General features: G+C 32.0%; 2 protein-coding genes across 3 annotated transcripts; both read right to left on the bottom strand.

The window, feature by feature from the left end:
• Positions 1-5,589: 5,589 nt before the first annotated feature.
• Positions 5,590-6,432, bottom strand: LOC120170399. The gene has a single exon (XM_039178337.1). The coding sequence runs from the start codon at positions 6,430-6,432 to the stop codon at positions 5,590-5,592; it is 843 nt and encodes a 280-aa protein (XP_039034268.1).
• A 2,273-nt stretch (positions 6,433-8,705) lies between these two features.
• LOC120170443 (PH, RCC1 and FYVE domains-containing protein 1-like) lies at positions 8,706-15,857 on the bottom strand. Of its 2 annotated transcripts, XM_039178379.1 has the most exons (10): positions 15,303-15,857; positions 14,156-14,242; positions 13,226-13,315; positions 12,691-12,771; positions 12,376-12,570; positions 12,236-12,293; positions 10,164-12,139; positions 9,912-10,058; positions 9,213-9,595; positions 8,706-9,117 (listed from the first exon to the last, which is right to left on the bottom strand). In XM_039178379.1, exons 1-10 carry the CDS (start codon positions 15,369-15,371, stop codon positions 8,985-8,987), a joined length of 3,219 nt encoding a protein of 1,072 aa, XP_039034310.1. In that variant the 5' UTR covers positions 15,372-15,857; the 3' UTR covers positions 8,706-8,984. The 2 variants fall into 2 exon arrangements, with proteins under 2 accessions (XP_039034310.1, XP_039034309.1); XM_039178378.1 differs by having other exon boundaries at positions 10,164-12,293; positions 15,303-15,856.
• Positions 15,858-21,579: the final 5,722 nt, after the last annotated feature.

Below are 21,579 nucleotides of genomic sequence, written 5' to 3'. Positions count from 1 at the left end.
GACTCGTTAGGTCTTATTTCAAAGCTGCTGACGAAGAAGGAAACCCCTCTTTTAGTCTTTTTTATGAATTTACAACATTTTACCTCTGTAAATGCGGTCAACTTTCCCACCTGTTGTAATTTGTAAAACATGCCATAATAATTGAATTTAGTAGTTAAAGAAATAATTATATTTTTAATAAATTTTAATTTTAATTTTATCTAAAAAGAGAAAAAAAAAGATTTCAGGGAAGGAATAAAAATGCTTTTAGTCTAAAATCATTATTTAAGGGAATATAAGAAATTAAAGATGAATAGTTTGACCAATCGATAAAATATATTTGTTCGATTAAAGGGATAATTATTATTTGAGTTAATTATATCATACATCCTCAAATTAGAACTCTCATTCTAAATTGATCATTAAACTTTTAAACTTCCAATTTCATTCTCAAATTATGACTCACATTATAATTTTTCCTTAAACTTTTGAACATCCCAATTTCATACTCAAACTATGACTCTCATTCTAATTTGGTCCCTAAAGATTTGAACATTCCAATAACATTCCCCTTAATCATTCAAAAGTTTAGGGATGAAAATAGAGAATTCAAAAGTTTTGGGATCAATATAGAATGAGGGTAATAGTTTGGGGATGAATTTGGAATGTTTAAAAGTTTGGGACCAATTTAGAATTATGATCATAGTTTTGAGATAAAATTAGAATGTTAAAAAATTTATGAACTAATTTAAAATGAGGGTCATAATTTGGGATATATAATGTAATTAACTCTTATTATTTCTATATATTTGTGAAGCACATTGTTTTATAGTAGTATTTGAATTTGATATTATTTTGAACATATACTATATTTTAATCATTTCATACTAATCAAAATAATAATAATTTATAAAATATAACTATTATTGTAAGACATCGGTAAATTACAACATATGTCACTATATTATAAGTAAATTTACAATTAAGTCACTATATTTCATAAAAGTACAATTAAATCATTTTATTTATCAATTGTAACATTCGAATCCTTCTATGAGCAAATTAAACAAAATACGAGTTTCTAGATAAGAAAATTTTGGATCATATTTTAGATTTTTTAAATATTATTATACTATTGAACTTATAGTTGATTAATATATAACGTGCTATGCATATGCATGATCATGGGTTGAGTTGGATCAAGTTTTTAGCCTACATGTATATGACCAGAGTATAATATCGTCCACCTGTCACTCGATCCAAGGTAAGGAAGCTCCACCCAACATGAAATGTGAATCAATTTTTAAGATAAAATTTTACACCCAACCTGACATATATGTAATTCTCATTTTTCGTTATATGAAATCTAGATCTAACTGAAATAATTTAAAGAGATATTATAGTAATTATCTCTAAATATATATTAAGATTAGTTATATTATTTTTTTCTTAATCGAATCGAATCGAGTATTTTACACCCTAAACCCAAACCTGACCTCACCTAAAATTATCCTTTAAGAAACTCAACCCAATCCGAACCCTTTTTTTTAAAATAAAAAACCAATTTATAGAGTCGAATTTGGGTTAAATACCATCCCTAATTTTGTATGCGGTTGATTTTGGTTCGGGATCAAGTGGTAGCTCGTCAATGGTGATGCTCGATGTGTTTTGCTGCATAGCAATGCAATTTAGTTTAGCTGTCTAGTTTCTCTTCTTTATTAAAAAAATTGATCTCATTTTACATAAAATTCATTTTTATTAAAAATTTTAAATTTTAAAAATAATATTTCTTGTTCGGGGTGGAAATAATAGAGAATTTAATTTTTTTTTAAATTATTAGTCCAAATCACTTATTTAAATCTAATCTAAATATATGATTATTTAAAATACTTCCCAAATATCAATATTATCTCATTTAATATATCCAGTTCACTATAAAAATTGAAAAATAAAATATAATTTTATTTAATTCTAATTTTTATATTATTAAATTTTTTTATATATTTTATAAATATAATGAATTAATGATATCAAAATGGCATATTATTATATTATTTTTTATTAATGTTCTTGATTTTTCACAATTCATGTAACACCCCAACCCGTACCCGACCCGGATACGAATATGAGATATCACATTAACTTTTTAAAACACGTGTCTTACAAAATAACAAAACATTTGAATTCATATTAAGAAAATACGATAGTATACTATCTAATTATGTTCGTTACAACTAATTTAAGAAAATATATTTTTTTATGAACAGTGTATAGTGTACAATGCTACAGTGCATCGATGCATTGCTGCAGTGCATCGATGCATTGCTACAGTGCATCGATGCATTGCTACAGTGCACATATGCATAAAAACTTCGAATACAAATTGTGCATCGATGCACTGCTACAGTGCTACTACAGTGATTTCGTAAAACTTACTTAAAACTCGTAAAAATATAACCGTTCATTATTTTGCATTTATTTTTACATATAAATACGTTTAAAACATTAGAAAAGTCGATCAGAGTGTTCGTAACTAACAACTTATAACATGCCAACACACTTTATACAACTAAAATACATACTTTGTTGTTTACTTCTGATCTGATCTTCTAATGATGGTATGATGCGTTGCTGCTCTTAGGATCAATCTTCTTACTTTTCTGTACCTACGTGTAAATCACTTACACGTTAAGTCATAGACTTAGTGAGGCATATAAATATAATAATGATGCATTCCTTATGAATATGAACATGCAATCTATCCATTCAATCATATAACATGTAATTCAATATGGTAACATACAACAATAATAATGCAATTACCTTTGATAACATTTTATAAGCCCATGTACATTACTGAGAACTCAAGGTATTCGAGTACATTGAGGTTGTGCACTATTACTGTCACCACAGCTCGTATAAGTCCCACTGAGTGGCATATGAAGTTTGTCCCGAAGGACCTGTGAATATGTCCCGAAGGACCTATTAGTTGTCCCGAATGACCTATGAAAACCTCGACTCTTGGCATGCCAACTATACATATAGCTCTCATATCGTATATTATGAGCATTATTCTTATGTTTCATATGTTCATGTGCTCATGTCATTTCTCTTGTGATCGCATAGCTCATATCACTTATTACATCACACGTGCATTTGAATCTATTCACATATATCATTTATCAAATCATATGAACATATATACCTTATGCATGTATTATAATAATTATCATGTATGCATGTTCATAACTATTGTACTATAAAAATCAACATAGGAATTATACTTATCACAAGTCTTATTTCATTGTACTATACTTATAATATGCACTCACCTTGGCCTTGCTTTCGTTGATTCAATCCTAACTCTTTGATTGTTCCGGAACAAGATTACGTTCTATATCTACATAAACATAATTTTCATGATGGTTATCAGAAGCCTAACCCTTGTAATTTGATACTAACAACTTAGACTAATTTAATAACCAAACTTCAACCTTTTCCTTTAGGGGGAATCGATTCCCCCCAGGGGGTATCGGTTTCCTATGCATAATCTATAAATTTTACTGTTCAAATCCGAAAATTATCAACTCTTCACTAAATTTTCTCATACAAAGTTCCTTTCATACCACCAAAACTTAACTACAACCATTTTAACTAACTTCTATCATTTCAACACTTTATTATCTTCAATACTTCATTCAAATTCTTAAAACTAAGAATCATACCCAAATTTCAAACATGTTATTAATCAATTCTAACACTGCATATTCCTTAATTAACCTCTTGACAAGTTAAAAATCTTATTCAAACTTCAAAAACTCATCCATATCAAAATTTCATCTAAAAACTCATTTTTGAAATCTATCTCTAAAACACATATCTTATTGTTTTAACGCCATATAAGCTTTCCTTTAGCTTATATAACATCCAAACAATCCAAACCCTCTTTAAAATTCCAGAAATTAACCATAAAAATCCAACTTACCTTGTAGCCAAAGCCACCGTGAAGAAGAGGAAAACAAGGAGAAGAAGAGAAATAGAACTTGGAACCAATTTTGCCTTCCTTTCCTCTTTCACGTGGGTTAATATAAACCCATCCAAATTTTTAATTATTTTTCCTTGCAGAGGATCATTTTGTCCTTTAATTCATTTCATATTTACTAACAATCATTTTTGAACTATTCAATTATTCTACCTTAATCACCAAATTCTTAATTTTTACAATTTAGTCACTAACTCGTTGTTTGGGATGTTACAATTCATTTTCAAACTTATACATTTTGAATATTTATAAAATAATTATTTATCCAAAATTTTCAAATGAAGCATTTTGAACTATTAACATTTTTAAAAAAACTCCAAAATTTTAAAATTCTCTATCCAAGCACACCTTTAAGATTTCATAAATTTAAAAACAACCATTAAAACATAAATATTATATTTATCAAAAATAAAAATACAATATATGTAAAAAAAAAGTTGAAAATTTCTTCCCATATTTATTAAAAATTATATATCATATAAAAAAAATCTGGTTTTAAAAAAATCTAAAATATGCATAATGGGAACAAATAATTAATTAATTACCATTTTTTTGGTTAAATTGTTTGGGATAATTTTTTATTATTGGAAAGTATATCAAAACAGAGAAACACAAGAATCAATTTTAAAACCATTTTATGGGAAGCCAAACAAATCTTACTAATTAACTCCCTTTACTAATTCACTTCTATTTATGCTTTCTTTTTCAGAATATGATTAATCAACCTATGGACTAATCGATCATGGTAAATTAAACCAGATTTTATAGTTTTCTCTTCTGCAATACCTTGAAAGGGATTTAAGAATCCATTTTCTTTTTTTAAAGGTTAAAATTATTTATTTTAGTTTTTTGAATCCATATTATAACGTGGATTTCATAAAATATGAGAAATATTTTTACCTCAAAATTAGCTTCATGTTCCTGATTAGATTTTTACCTCAAGATATTCCTTCAAGCCATTCATTCAACTATCATCGAATACATAATTCTAATTAGGTCCTTATTTTATCAAATAAAAATATAATATTTTATGTTTTTATTAGATTGAGTCAAATATGGGTTTTAACTCAAAATACAAATCGAATTTGAGTCGAATGAGACCTCCATAAATTTAAATTGAGCTTGATTTGACTACAAGGGACATGCTTCGCGGGTCAGATTGGATTGGCTGAAAATTCAACTCAACCCTATTCGCAATCATCTCTTATTGATTATCATGCAAGATTAATGAAAATGCATGTCTTTACATATACAGATCATAAACTCAGTGAAAAACATCAAACTAGCATGTACAGATCATAGATTCAAGAAATATATAATATATACATGAACAGATAGAAGAACAGCTTGATTCATAATGATAAATGCCAACAAGAGTAATTGACAGCAACTAAATTATGCAGAAAACAAGAGTAAACAAAATGGGTTTCAGTCACAAATCCAATTTGAGAAACCTAAAAGATCTTTGAAAAAAACAAGAACCAGACATGTAATAAAAAGAAAATGGTAGCTGAAACCCAGAAATCTGTTCTTAAAAAACAAGCTAAATCCATAATCAGAACCATTATCTAAGCCTCACCATCAATTTCCTCAACGTAAGGTTCATTCAAATCAAAATCCAGCAGTGTTTTTGATGAACAAACCTTGCTGTTTGTCAACAATTGTTCTCCACTAGGGTTTTTAGGGTAAACGCTAGGTTTTTCATCAACCTGTTCTTCCTCAAGCTTCAATGGGGTCTTAAATCGATCAAAATCAAATGAATCACCTCGGGATAGCTTCATTAGACAATAAGCAGCCTCGGGTATTTCTTCGTCGTCATCATCGCCGTGATCGGAATCTCGTTTGAAGGTGTTGGTCTTCCAGTTTGGAAGTGATTTCAAAATATCAGAAACCGAGCCCTTGACCTGATCAACAACATGAGCTTCGTCGTTTTCCGAAACACTCGAACAGCAGCTGTTCTTGTCGGACGGAGGCGGCCTTATCCCTCTCCAGTTCCTCTCGGGATGGTTCCTCATGTGTCCGAACAACGATTTCATCGACTTGAAATCCTTGTTGCATATGCAGCAGCTGACTTTCTCGTTGCTGTCCTGGTTCCGATCACCATCCGGTGACGCCTTCATGTTCGAGATCGTCTTCTTCGACTTTGCGCGGTGATTGCTTCTTGGCTGACGTTTAGAGATCTTCCGATGACAGCTAGCTTTATTGCCCTTCATGTGGATCCTTATGTGACCACCTAATGCTTTCCCCGACGTGAACCCTTTGTTGCAAACCGAGCAGATATGATGGCTTCCTCCTCCGCCATGGCTGATTTTCTCGGAGATCTTGAGCTTTAACATGAGCTTGTTCGGCTTCAGTGCTGTTTCAATTGAAACTGACTCTTCTCCAATGATGTTTGTCACTTGATCATCCATCAAACACGAAGCTAACCCTAAAAGAAAAGAAAGAAAGAAAAAAAACTCAAAGATTTGGGAGTTTTTTTTTCTAGGGAAACTAACAGAGAAAAGAAATTCTGGTAATTTAGAAGATTTGAAGAATTAAAAATGGCATCTAGAGGGACAAAACAGCAAGATTGAAGTATTTAGGGCAATGAAATAGGGATTTGAGCTAATATTGATGGATAAAATAAATAAAAAAATTTAAAGACCCATAACTATCAAATATTAATTTAGTCCAGGAAGATGAGATCTTAAACTCCTTGAATAAGGTAGGGAGTTCAATTCTTGAATAGTAATTGATTTAAATTAATTGATTAATAAATAAATTTTAAATGATTATAAAAATATTATGATAAATAATAATATTTTCAATAGATTATTAAAAGTTTGATCGAAATTTTTTATTTAAGAAATTCAAAATGGAGATTCATGATCAAACTGTTAAAGGAATATCTTTAAGAGATAAACATGTAATGTTTGTTTTTATTGGTCCAAGGAGGATAATTAAAAGAAATAAAAAAATATCGGATCAACTTAATTTTTAAATTTTGAAAAGATAAATCCAATATTATAAATAGGGTAAATCATTTATTAGGATAGAGAAAATGAAAGAAAATAAAAAGTGTTACGTTGATATTGTCGTTAATTCTTTAACGACGAAGTATCAAAATAGAAATAAAACATAATATTATGTATGATTTTTTTTTAAATGATGACTAAAATATAAATATATAAATAGATAGATTACCAAATAAGTAAATTAATTTGCATTGGCATGCATTATATCATAAATGTGCTTTAATTAAAATGTTTACCTTAAACGGTTCATATGCCAAAATAATTATGTAAATAAAGATAAGGATAAATTTAATACGAGATATGTTTTAAAAGATATTCGGTGTATCAAATAAAATATTTTCAATTTTAGCATCTTCATCATCTTTCGTATAATTTACGGACTAAAGAAGTATCTTTTAAAATTATATTTACTTATTTGCTATTCATATAATTCAATTTTAACAATAATATTTTCAAAATTACTAAAGTAAATACTAACAAATAAGAATAAAAAAATACACTGATTTATACGAAAAAAACTAAATAAAAAAATTCACTATAACCGATGATAAATTACAAGAATATTATACGGGACTAGATCAAACTCATTAAATATATATATCGTCGTATAACTCGGGTGTTAATTGAGTTGAGCAGCTCGAGTTCAATTCGGTTAAAACTCGATGAACGTTTGACTCGACTCATATTCGAGCTCGACTCAAGATTTTAACGAATTGAGTCAAGCAAAGTTCAATTTGACTTGATAAGTTCACGAATAGCTCGTTAATTTTTTATAATATTTTTTATGTTGATTGTGTTATTTTTAGGATTGATTATATATATTTTTAAAGTTTTATTTTTTCAAGAATGATTGTAATACGTTAATTTGGTGTATTTCTATATTGTTCCTTTGGTTGTAAAATGTTAGTTGGTGCATCTGACAATTTGTGGATTGCTACTTTGGGTTTAGACTTTAGAATTGATTCACACCCTATTGATTATTTTTTCAAATTTTTGTTATTTTAGGTGTATATTAAGTTTTACATAGTATTACTAGATTTTACATATATTTTAGAAAAAAAACAAGACAAAAATATTTGGTTAGCTTAACAAGCAACGAGTCAAGCAAAATTTTATTGAACTTAATGAGTAACGAGTCGAACAATTTTCAAGTCGAGTCGAACATTACTCAACTCGTATCGACTCACTCAATAAACATCCTTAGTACAAACATAACCTTAACTGCACGGTTTGTGAAGAAGAATTCGAGAGTCTCTACATCTAATATATATTTTTGATTTTCCTCCGGATTTTTTTTAACGGTTCGTATCATAGTTTTTTTAGTATATATCAAATAAAATTAGAATCATTTTACTATTTTATTAATATTGTACGCGTCTAGAAAATAAGCTGTTAGCATTTAAGCTATGGTTTGTCTTCGTTCCAACACGTTAAAACCTAATCATCTTCCATGGAGTTTACCAAATCGCAGTAATCCATGGAGAAATCTCATACATTACAAGCCTTTACTTCTTTCCTTTCAATTGCTCATCTTTCCTCTTCATCATTTGCACTTCCCGACGCCTATGTATCATACTTCACTCGACGGTCGTCGCCAACTGTTTTATTATTCATATTCGAAACATAATCTTTTACCCACAAATATATGCATATGGCATATAGACCAAAAGAAAAGGAGTAAAACTGTTTGTTTTTCCTGCTGATTTAACTTCGCTTATGAATTTACAAGGCAACAAGAGCCAGCAACCCAATCAAAATATACATTATGGTCATTTTATAGGGAAAAAATGAAGTAAAATCAAGTTGGGGGTTGTTGGGGGGTGCAAAAGAATAATAAAAAGATGCAAAAACAAATGAAAAACCACTCTTGATCAATCAAGTTCCCAGTGTCGGGATCGGAATCTCGGAAACACTATATTGCATGTACATCATATAGTTACTTCATTCTGTTAATAGGCCAAGTCCTCGCTCCCAACACCAACGCTGGACTTGTCGATTGTGCGGACATTGTATTGTTCGTATACTCTCACTCTGTTCTCTGCCCACCATTGTTCCGCTTGTTTCTCACTGAACCGCTTACGACTGCGATCAAAGTTATTTGAAACCATTTAATTCCCGATCCGGGGTATAGCTTGTCTACACAAGTTAGAATTGCCAGAGAGTAATGCATAACATACCTGAACCGAACCCGTTTGAGATCCTTGGCACCTCCTGGTAGCGAGGTAAGTGTTATATACACACCGGGTTCATCTTGCTCAACCCATTCATTCCCGTTTCGAGATTCACCTTCTTTTGTTCTGCCTCCACTTTTAGTGGCTGGTTCAAGGCCTTGTTTGTTATGGCTTGAACTACGGTTACTTAAGGTGGTGGACCCATTAGAAAGAAACTGGCTGCTTGATACATTTGAATCCAGTTCTCCACATGATATTTGACCGTTTGATCTTTCAAAGGAAACACTAGAGACATCGTTGGAAGGAGGGCTAGAGCCAAACGAAGTAAACGAAGGTGACTTGATGTTCCAAGCAGCCCCGACAGGCAGTCTTTCAGCCATATCCTTTAACTGCTTAGCATATCAAATAGCATTCATATCAGTAGATAAACAAGATGAAAGTACTCGCAAGTCCAAATTGAAGTATAACGAAATTTGAGAATTCTCGTGATCTTCTCACATGCTCAGTTTGTAACCAAAGGTAAGCAAAGAGCTTTAGACATAAATAAGAAGAAATTGAAGTATAAAAACCCGGCAAAATGACAATATAGCTAAGTATAGTTCAGAGCTATGATTACTCAAAAACATCACAATGCAGAGACATGCGGCTAGAGCTTTTATTAAAACAGATATCCGTGGACGACCAAGATAAATTAATCCGTCTTACTTGTGCAGTAAGTGACTTGATGACTTCCTTTGCGGCTTTGCATTTTGCACTCTCCTCCTCTGCGATTGCAATTGCCTCCTTCAGCTGTTTGGTCGTTCTTTCCAGCTCAACTTCTTGAAGTTTTGCTTTACGGGTAAGATTCTCCACCTGAGAGAGAAGAATGGTGAGGTGAAACGAATTAATACTAAATAACCTCGCAAACAAAAAGTATATAAATCTCCGCATGAGTATTGAGTAGGAAAAACAAAATACCTGTGTTCTTAATCTGATAACCTCTTGACTAAGGCCATCATTCGTCTTCTTAACATCATCCACGACTATTTTAGGGGAGGTGAGGCCTCCTAGTGTTGGGATTGGTGTTGTTGAACGAGGAGGGCTAGGCCGTCTTGATATTGGTGATGTTGCACGAGAAACGATTCTTGATCCAGGAACAGAAGCCGAGAAAAATTTCTTGGATGATCCAAATACAGGATGAAAAGATTTGGAAATATTAAGTGCTCCCCTTTGGGAGCCTCCATTTGGGACGGGTGAGACACGACTACTATTAAATTCAAGCTTCTTGTTTTTCTTTGATCGGCCTTCCCCGTGCTTCAATGATTCCATTGATGAAAATCTAGTGATTTGTGCATGAGACCTCGAATCCAACTTATCATCTTTATCAACAAATTCACCAGTCCCATGATTTATGCTTCCTCGTCTACTTATAGAAGATTGAGATGATGCGTCGGTTTCAATGGCTTTCTTCAGCCTATTAAAACAATTGTCACAGACACGATAAGGTTTGTTGGGATTTGGAGCCATGGAAGCCTTAAGGCACTTCTTACTGCTGCATGTGTGACAAAAGACTAGTCCACAATTATAACAATTATGACGTTTTCTTTTGAAATTAAAAGGGAGGCGACAACCAGAGCACATTGACTGATCAACGCCCGAAACCCACTTGTGTAGACAGATTGCTGCAGTGAAGTTCGTGCCACATGCAATGCTTTTGACTTGCTTGTCTTTCAGAGCTTCTACCAATGTTGGGGAGTTCTTATCATCAGTATTCCCATGACCTAATCGACCGTTTGCTCCCTTTCCCCAAGTATAAACTTCAGTTCTGGAAGTCAAAACAGCAACATGATAAGAACCGCAAGAAATCTCCTCAACAAAACTCTTGGAGAGCTTTCCTTCAACACGGGTAGGAACCTTCCCATCGGCTTGTGGGTTTCCTAGCTGACCATAGACAGGACTTCCCACGGTGTAGACATGCCCTGATGTTGTAAGGACAACTGTCAGACTGTGTCCGCAGGCAACTTGGCAAAAGTTCGGTTCAACAAGAGCGTCGACACAAGTAGGAACAAGTTTTGTTTCCTTGTCCCCATGCCCGAGTCGACCTTTATCCCCATTTCCCCACGTGTATAGCATCCCTGAGGAACAGTTGCTAGAACTTGAATTCCCAACCATGACTTCAACAACTGCAGCAGTATGCCACACTCCACAAGCTGCTCGGACAGTGCGGAGCCCCTTTAGGGATTCCACTTCCCTCGGCAATGAGACACTATTCCGATCACCATGACCCAAAACACCGAATGTGCCATCACCAAAGGTAAACAACTGACCTGCAGAGGTAACTACGGCAGTATGCCATGGACCACAAGATATTGAGGAGACATGTATGCCCTCCAAGGGCCCATTCACCCGTTTTGGCACCCAATGACTTACTTCATTTCCGTGGCCAAGAAGACCGAAATTATAAGTGCCATCACCCCACGTGTACAAATCACCAGAAAGTGTTACAGCACAAGTATGGTACTCACCGCATACTACAAGCTCAATGTTAGTATTACTAAGAGCATCAATAAGCTTTGGATGTAAAACATCAGAGTCTACACCATGCCCGAGCCAGCCTCCCGACTCCTCTCCCCAGGAGAAAACCTCCCCCTGCTTGGTTACCAAGGCAGCATGTCGACCACCACAGGCAATGTTCTGGACATCGAGTACAACCGCAGATTCCAAAGCTTTAGGCAGTAAAGAATCCATTTTGGTACCACAACTGCCAACTTTATGAAGTCCACCACCCAAAACCCCATCCCCGGTGCCTTCACCCCAAATGAAAACATCACCCAAGGCATCCCCATCATCGTGGCCAGACCCTTGGCTAGATGAACTAACTGCACTTGAAAGACTAACCCTAAAAGCATCCAATGCCATCGTCTTCATGTGACCATGTACACTTTCTGATCCTCCTGAAGACAAAGAATGAACTGAACCACTAGCGGAATCTGGAGGAAAGAAACCCTTGGGAGGAACAGCATATAATATTACATCCGAAAATGCCTTACCCAGACCATTCTTTGGGGGACTTTCATATGGACTATGAAGGCGAAGGTGATCACCATCCTGAATTTAAGAAGAAAAAACATCTCAAATTCACAATCTTGTAGCGTTGAAAGCAGATTGTGTAGATAAAAGAGAACTATACCTTCTGCAAGCTATCATTACTACCAAATGGGGAATGTAAAGGTGAATTTCTTCGTGTGTATGTTCTAGGACTATTTACTTCAGAAGGAATGCCATCACTTCTTGACTCGGTTCTCCATTTTCTTTGGTGGCTACGAGAGATTAATGCTTTTAAACCACTAAACCAGACTTCAGCTTCATCCTTGTCCTTGCAGATCTAGAATAATTTTATTAAGAAATAAAAGAATTTAACCTTTCTATATATGCCACTCGAGAAGAGGTATGCAACATAACCAGATAAATGAGAATCCATGGTTACAAGAAAGCAAATGCTTACCAAATCCAGCGATCTGTCATTATATATAAGTGAAAACGACTGATACTCTTTCTCGGGCCGAGGATATCTTTGAAAGATAGGCTGGAAGAAAATATAGGCCATTTTTATAAGTAACAGAAGAAAATGAAAAGATTTTTTCGAATGTAAAGTTGTCATAAAATCGCCAAGACAAGACAATGAATGACGGATAATAGATTACCACAAAAGAATATAAAATAATTTTTTGAAAATAAATTGCAACTTCACCCAAAGTGGGTGAACAAGGAAAAGTTAAACAATTACATAGTAGTTCCATAGACTGGATAATAATGTAACTAAAAACATCTGAGAAAATAATATGTTCGCAACATATGTTATGGCATGTAATCAACTCTCTAAATATCGTAAAATTCATGGCAAAGTATGCAAAGATAATACACCATCTCGACAGAAAGAAACATATTTTTGTTTACATCATAAGTTACATGCATGTAAATGAACTCAATATTGTCAAAATCATAGCAAAATAGAAACAGATAATACACCATCCACTTACAGTGCGCTGCCCGGATATAATTCTAGACACATGACTTAGTTTGAGATGTTTCTCCTCTTTTCCCGAGAACCAGATTAAAACAGATTCGTCCTGAAGGCAGAATAACAATCAACGATTTAGGACTTTTATACAGAAACATAATTCATTATCAGCAGCACAATGAGAAGTGCATGATCAATGATGTATGTATAGAGGCAAATGATAGCATTCATAGCTTCAATTTTTATCTTACACAAAATGGTTATCCAGCATCCAATGAAGGAAACATCACTAATACATAACAAGCCAATAACACGTGATACAAGTTATGAGGCAAGTGAACTGTGCTCTCACCAAAACCATTTGAGCAATAAGTTAGGAAGGCATAGGGGCAAATAGAACATATTTGAAGACAAATATAATTATGAATTTCCCGAGTTAGCAATTAGATATTCAAATAGTCTTCATACCACAGTTTTAAACCTGAATTCTCTCAGTCTAATACAGGTATCTGAGCCAAAGTGGAATAGCATCAAATGTTTTTAAACAGTAAACGAAATGAAGAGTTCCCAAAAATTGGTTTGGACTTCTCAGGTTGGCACTATTAAACGAAGCGAAGGGTTCCCAATAATTGGTTTGGACTTCTCTAGTTGGTGCTATTAAACGAAGCAAAGGGTTCCCAATAATTGGTTTGGACTTCTCAGGTTGGCACTACTAATTGCTTTATATCAGCATCTTTGAACCTCATTTCCTCTATATATTAGTCATTCCATAATTCATTGCTTAAAATAGCTAAAAGTAAAGACTCCTTCACACATATTGTTCTTGGCTTGAACGTCGTCTAAATTGTTACATTTTCAAGAGACTAATTGACAACAAAAAAATATAACAGATACATAATTTGAAAGAGAGAAGCTCAAGCATGTGACCTAAAAATAGGAACAAACTTACATTTGAAAGGCGGAAGGGGCAAAATTTCGGCTTCCCTCTTCTTCCATACTTCAGCAGGCAAGCCCCTTTCTTCAAAGCAGTAATTGCCTGTTGCAAAGTGTACCACAATAACCTTAGGCATATTTAGGACATTTGCAGGTGGGAAACATAATTGTAGATCGAATATCAATTTCCATGCAGCATAATAATAAAGCAATGAAAATATCCACAGGTTCGCCAAATTATTCAGAAAAAAATACTCACCCTAATAGAAGGAGAAAAAGAACTATATATAAAGAAATTTTAGTGATTCCCAGAAAAGGAAAATGCTGTGTATACTAAAAACAATCACTACATGATAGGACCCACTGAAAAAACAAAGAGAAAGGGAAGAAGCAATTCTAGCAATCTATTTCCACATTGACTTGAGCACCACTATAAAAGCACTTAGCATCTAGGCAATCTACTTTCTGAATTATATCTAACCAGGCAAATATACATTTACCAGGTTACCTCCAGCCTACACTTGACATAGCTTAGACCAGGAACTTAAGGTTCAATGATCCAAAAAGAAATGAAGGATGCTCATTAAGTAAGGTCTGTGGAGCTGGATATAGATGTCATAAAACATATGACGGTATAGTTTTTTTAATCTATGGTTCAGTATCAAATTATTCAGCACTGAAACAGCAGTTAAACTTCAACAACCCAAAAAAGTAATCAGCATTAGTACTAGAACAACTCAGTTCCGATCCAACAACTCTTTCGCGCATGTGGTATATGGAATTGTAACAACCATGGACTCGTTGAAAACCAGGCCATGCTGAGCATGGCTAGCATAGTTACACGCAACTTTGTGTAACAATAAATGTCGGAGTGCGAGTATATCGGTATTTCGATAGATTTTAGCAAGAGCCGGACTTAGCTGCTTCTTGACTAGATTAGAAAATTCTAAGATCATTGAATCAATAATAAGATCAGCTAGTATTCCCTATTACTATCAAGGCTATATCATTCTCATGCTACTATTGTTTCTTCTAGCTCCAAAAATTAAGCTTAATCTAGACTGGCAAACATGTCAAAATTTATGTAACACAAATTAGAAGAAAAACTCAACAGATTCAATCAACCAAGTACAAAGAAAATAAGCAAAAAAAGAGTAGAACACCTGTTCGATGTCTCTTTCCACGGGACCAGTTCTGCTAAGATCGGAAGCCATCCTATCAGTTCTCGACATAGCCAAAACTACACTTTAGTAAACCGAAAGGCCAAGACTCCCTAAATCCTCCCAAAAAACAAGGGATCCAGAAAAGGAAAAAAAATTAAAAACCCAGTTAAGAAATGTTGAAGACAAATTCATCCATTTTCGAAACCAAATCCTTTCATCCAGAAATACCCTTTACTTTTCCCTCCACCCCATAGCTGAACACTAACTTCGACCCCCCAAATCCCATCCAATCTCCGAATAATTGGGATTCTATAATCGAAGGAAATTTCACTAACCCAAACCTTGCTTTCACTTTACACCTCTTTTGAAGCTTAATTCATCGTAATCTAAAGCAAACATGTAGGAAGATTTAAGCTTTTAGTAGTGAAAGTAGCCAAAGAGAAGGGGAGAGGAAAATGAATCAGCTGGCAATGTGTTTGGGAGGAGAGAAAATCTGGGAAAGCGTTGGGGGGGGGGGGAAATGTAATTTTTGATCTGATTAGAAGTTTAAGAGACTGAGAGACAAAGAAGAGAGGGAAAATAAGAAAAAGGTGAGAGACAAAAACAGAGAAGGGATAATGCAAATTGCAAAATACCCACAATTTTTTTTTATCTAAATTTCATAATTACTTAATTAAATCTTTTTTCTTTATTCCCTTTGCTAACTTTGCAGTATTTTTCTTTTTCTGTTTGGTCACTGAGAAAGTTGTAAAAAAGAGAAGAAAATACAGTGGACTGTAAATAGTAAAATCTAGTCAAACTCTTCTTCTCGATAAGAAAATACCAGATGGCAGTATTTTTATTTACACATCTTTAAATTAGATTTATAATTATAACATATATCCTTAAATTATGATTCTCATTTTAAATTGATTTCTAAACTTTTGAATACTCTAATTTTATTCTTAAATTATGATTCTCATTTTAAATTAATTCATAATATTTTAACATTCTAAATTCATCTCTAAACTATGACCCTCATTTAAATTTGGTCCTCAAACATTAAAATGTTCCAAAAATATCCCCAAAATCATTCAAAAGTTTGGGGAAATTGAAACATTCAAAAGTTAGGAGACCAAAATAGAATAGGAGACATATTTTGAGGATGAATTTAGAATATTCAAAAGTTTTGGAATCAACTCAGAATAAAGATATAATTTAGAGATGAAATTAAAATATTAAAAAATTTAGATATTAATTTGAAATAAAAGTCATAATTTAGGGATATGCGATACAATTAACTCTTTTAATTTTCTTTTTGCTCAATTAATATTTGTTTTTTCTTTTTACTATTATCTCGTAATCTGATAAAAAAATAAATTAAAAATAAATTATTTGAATTTATTTTTATCTATTTAAATTTATTTATTTAAAAATAACTTTTAAATTTTTATTGTTGACATTCAAATATCACTTATGATTTTTCAATAATGAATTTAGATTAAAATGATCTATTGAAATGTCAAAGAATGAATTAACGGGTTGGTTCAAGTGGTAAGCAACTTGATATTGTTTATGTAGGTCTTGAGTTTAAGGCCTTGTATATATAAAAAAATTCCTCGCTAGAAGACTTACCCACCAAAATTAGATGTATGACACAGATCGATTTAAATCTCCGACATACAAAAAATAAAATTAAAAAATATTGGTGAAGAAGATTGGAGAAGCATTGGCAAAATGGTGGGTTAGTTGATTGAAGTTTCTCATGTACATCCATAATGGCTCACCACTTTTGTTTACCCAACTTCTCTTGATTGAGACCAACACCACCCTCCATCTAATGAAAGGTTGCACACCTCCAATCAAAAAGTTAATAAAGTTGGAGAGAAATGACCACACAGTATCCCATTAAAAGAAAATTAAAATATATATTTTAAATAATAAGGTGTAATTTCAAATTCGATAAAATAGACCGAGTCTTTAATATTTTTAATTCGATTCGACTTGATTTATATATTTCACCTTTTCTCTTCTAAACCCCATTGCATCATTTTTATGATGTTTTCTCCAACTTTGATTTTCTTTATGTTTTGTCCATTTCATAGCTTGACTTTGGGCTATTTTTTAAGTTATAATACTTCAAATAGCCTTTAACGTTTAATCAGATAATTATTAATGTTTTAATTTTAGTCGAGATGATCTTTGTTTAGATGCAAATCGTCAATCGATTAATGATTAACACTTATTGTTAACATGATACGTACACGTGTACTAAAGTTCTAACGTCACATAATATCATGATAGTAAAAAAAATATTAATTCGATATCATTTATAATAAATTAATCTCATCCAAACAAGGATCAACTAATTCATCCTAAACCCTAAACCAAATTATTCTTCCCTCTTTTTTGTTTATATGTTTTTCTTTTACTTTGTGTTTTTTCTTCTTCTAATGTTTGAGTTTTTTTTAGAAAATGTGTTGAATTATATCTTTTGATTTGCAATTTCATGCTGCTCAAAATAATCAAGAGCTTATTTTGATACAAGCTTTCATGCCCTTATCGGGTCTTGTCCTGAATGACGACCAGTGATGAGCTTTGATTATTCGACAGTAACAATCGAAAGAGTTGATGATTTATTTTACAAAAAAGGAAAAAGAAATGCCAACGTCATCAAGCCGTCAACGATTTAATGTCTGGTGATAAAAAAACAATGTTAAAAGTTTAACTCTAGAATCGAAACATTTTAAAAATTAATGATTAAATCATTACACAAACTAAAATTAAATGACAAATAAGATAGTTTACCCTAATATATATGCTTCTTTTGAATTGTTGATATATACAACATGGTGAAAACCCTTTTTTTATAAAGGAAGCAAAATAATAATTGAGTTGGTAAAACATCATTTATTTTATTTTCAAAAGAGTAATTATAAAAAAATAATTAACTTGAAAATAAAAAAATATTTCAATAAAAGGGGAAAATCCCATCATAAAAAGGGAAAAAAAGGGCAATATATATATATTAAAAAGTAAATTATACGTCCAAAAACTAAGTTGGATGGTGTAGAATGAGCAAAAGCTAATTTGTCCTTGAGACAAGGCCATGTTCTAAACAGGTATTTATATGGACCACCCATGCAACTTAATTTGACCCACAAATAATAAAAGAGTAAATCATAAATTCCATTACTTGACCTTCTTATCACTCCTATTTTGATCATTAAAGTTTAAAAATTTTAAATTTATTCCTATTTTGATCATTTGAATGTTAAATTATAAATTGAAGGATGACATGAAAGTCACTTGTGCGATATGAACTACTTTTTATTGACATAGAATTCACGCGTCATCCACGTTATTTTTCCTTTTTTCTCCTTTTTATTGATTTTATCTTCTTCTTCAAGGCAGAAAGTTTTAAAATTACATTCAATATATTAATGAACTCGCTTCGTTGTCTTCTATCACCTTATTAATTTAGATCTTATCTAATTAAAACTCATACTCGACATTCAAATCCATGCAAGGAACCGTAGATATAGCTTTATGCAGATTATTCTTAACACCTATAACAGATTCAAAAGAGATTCATTCATTGATACATTACTGTTGATTGAAATAAATTGGTCTCATTTGGTAGCCGACAATTCACTTGTTATGATTTGGATAAAGAGTTACGGCTAATAAGAAAACAACTGTTGGTCGATGTTTCTTTATGTAAAAGAAGTGATCATAAGGAAGAAAATGAAGACGGGAGACCAAATATAGGATGTTCATCTCCCTTTTTAAGTCTTAACTAAAGGTATTTATAGTGTCCTTTAATGTATGTGTCAGACACAAGATTATTATAGTTATTCGTAAGTCGACTTACTAAACAAATTTAGTCTTTAAATCTTGAATAATGTTTTGATAAGCCATTATGTATTATAGGTGATTAAAAAGCTTGTATTTGAAGAACATAAACTTATTAGAGGCTCTAGTAGGTGGAGAAATATGTTTGAAGACTTTGATCGAGGGAGCGTCGACAGTTTCGATAAGTTCAATCGGGTGAACATTTTCGGATGTGATCAAAATTAAACGATAAAATGACACTTTCAGTACGCAGGTCCAAAAGAAACATGCAACAATTAGAAACAAACAGACGATTTTTCGTGGCTACAAACAACCTATAACATGAACAAAGCTGCCATGGATGAATTTTGAATAGTTCCCAGTTGCAACTGATGAAACAACACTAAACCATAAGAAATTAGGCTTACAATTAAGATGAGTGTTCGATCGAGTCGAGTCAAAAAGATTTGAGTTGACGAGTCTTATTTTATAATTCGAATTTAACTTAAAAAATATTTGAGTCGAATCAAGTCGAGTTTATATTTAAATTTAATTGTAAATATTTATAATATTATGATATTGTTTTTATTCCAATTTAAATGTTTTTTTTCATAACCATATATAATACATATATATTTATTCATATTTTTTTTCTTATGTAATATACATATATCATTCAAAGTCAATGGACTTGATTCAAATTTGAAAATCAAGCAGCTAACCATTAAACATTTAAAATTATTCGAGTTAAAATTTCTTATGTAATATACATATATCATTCAAAGTCAATGGACTTGATTCAAATTTGAAAATAGCTAACCATTAACATTTAAAATTATTCGAGTTGTATTTTATAACTGATTTGAGCTTAAATTTTTGACTCGGGTCGAATTTATGAAATTACAACTCGAGTCGAGTTTTGTTCACCCTACTTATAACAACATTCTAAAGGAATCACGCAGCTCACTCAACGAACCAAACTCGAAGTCAATTTAAATCAAGTTTGTTTAATAAAAAAAATCGATTTTTTTGAGTAGACTCGAGTATTGTTTGTCAATGCATGCAACTTACTCAATGAACCAAACAATGCTTATTGACATAAAATTTCTCAATGCATGCAACTTCTCTTCACAGATTCATTAAGCAGAAACCAAACAACTCGAAATACCAACATTTTGAAGAACCCGAATCTCAAAACTTTGATCTGAGATAAAGAAACAAAAGCATTTACCTTCCATGGTGAAATTTTGCATATCTTTTTCTTCTCTGGGTACCCTTTGTTCTTGTCCTTCAATTCCAGAGAAGAACCATTTTAGCCAATGCAAAATCTGGGTTTTCAATTTCAGAAAGCTCTTTTCACAATTATATCCTCGTTTTATACACTACATATACGTTTCCCGCGATGGAGAAAGAGGGAGAGGAAGAATCTTAAAGAAGAACGAAAAGCCTAAAGAGAAAGGGGGGATCTCATCATTTCATTGCCATTTTTGATCCGATTAAAAGGAATGAACGGTTGTGGATTTGGACTTGGATTTAATCAAAACCCAGATTTGGGTTTCGGCTGTTTATTCTTTTAGTGATTTGTCTATCCATTTTATAGTCGCCATTTTCTTCCCCAGAAAATAACAAATCAAATATGGTTTTCCACAAGGAGTGATAGATATCAGGGATTTCAATATGTTAGTTATTATTATTGCAATTTGTAATAAATTTAATGTAACTAAAAATACGACTGCAATCGCAATTTAAATTTTTAATAAAAACAGAAGAAACATCCCATTTTATAAGGATAGAATGGGCTCGTCCATCCTACCTTTTGGGGCCCCAAGTTAAAGATGATAAATAAAAGAGTAAAGTATTTGTGTGATATATCATTTATTCTAGTGTTTTTATTTTAGACATCAAACTTTTTATTTTTAAATCATACTAACATTATATTTTGTTTCTATTTTAATATCTCGTCATTAAGTTTAATCGTTTACTTAACGGAAATGGTGATGTACCATGGTATAATAATAATTTTAGTCTCAAAACGTATATATTTTAACAAATTAGTCATAATTTAATATAATTCAATAAATATTTAATATTTAAAATTAAAATAACGATTAAATTAATATTTTTTTTAATATTAACTAAAGATACACGATAATAAATTAAGATTGTTCGTAAAATCATCAAATCTCCGTAAATACATCTAAAATAATTTAAAATCTATTTAAATAACCTTGTTTTCTATAATTTGTATGTATGTTTTACGTCCATGTTACACAGGGTGAATTTATAAGAAAATTTTCAACGAACCAAAATATAATTATAAACTTTGAGGGAGTTGAAACATAATTTTGAACTTTATAACTTAAACTTTGTAATTGTTAAGGGACTTAAATTATATGTTTGTTATTTTTGAGGCTAAGGTCGTCACTTGCCCCTAAATACACTCTTAATATTATATATTTGTATT

Source organism: Hibiscus syriacus, unplaced genomic scaffold (assembly GCF_006381635.1).
Source record: "Hibiscus syriacus cultivar Baekdansim isolate YM2019G1 unplaced genomic scaffold, ASM638163v2 tig00111779_pilon, whole genome shotgun sequence".
NCBI classification, from domain to species: domain Eukaryota; kingdom Viridiplantae; phylum Streptophyta; class Magnoliopsida; order Malvales; family Malvaceae; genus Hibiscus; species Hibiscus syriacus.
This window is presented reverse-complemented; position numbering and strand designations above follow the sequence as displayed.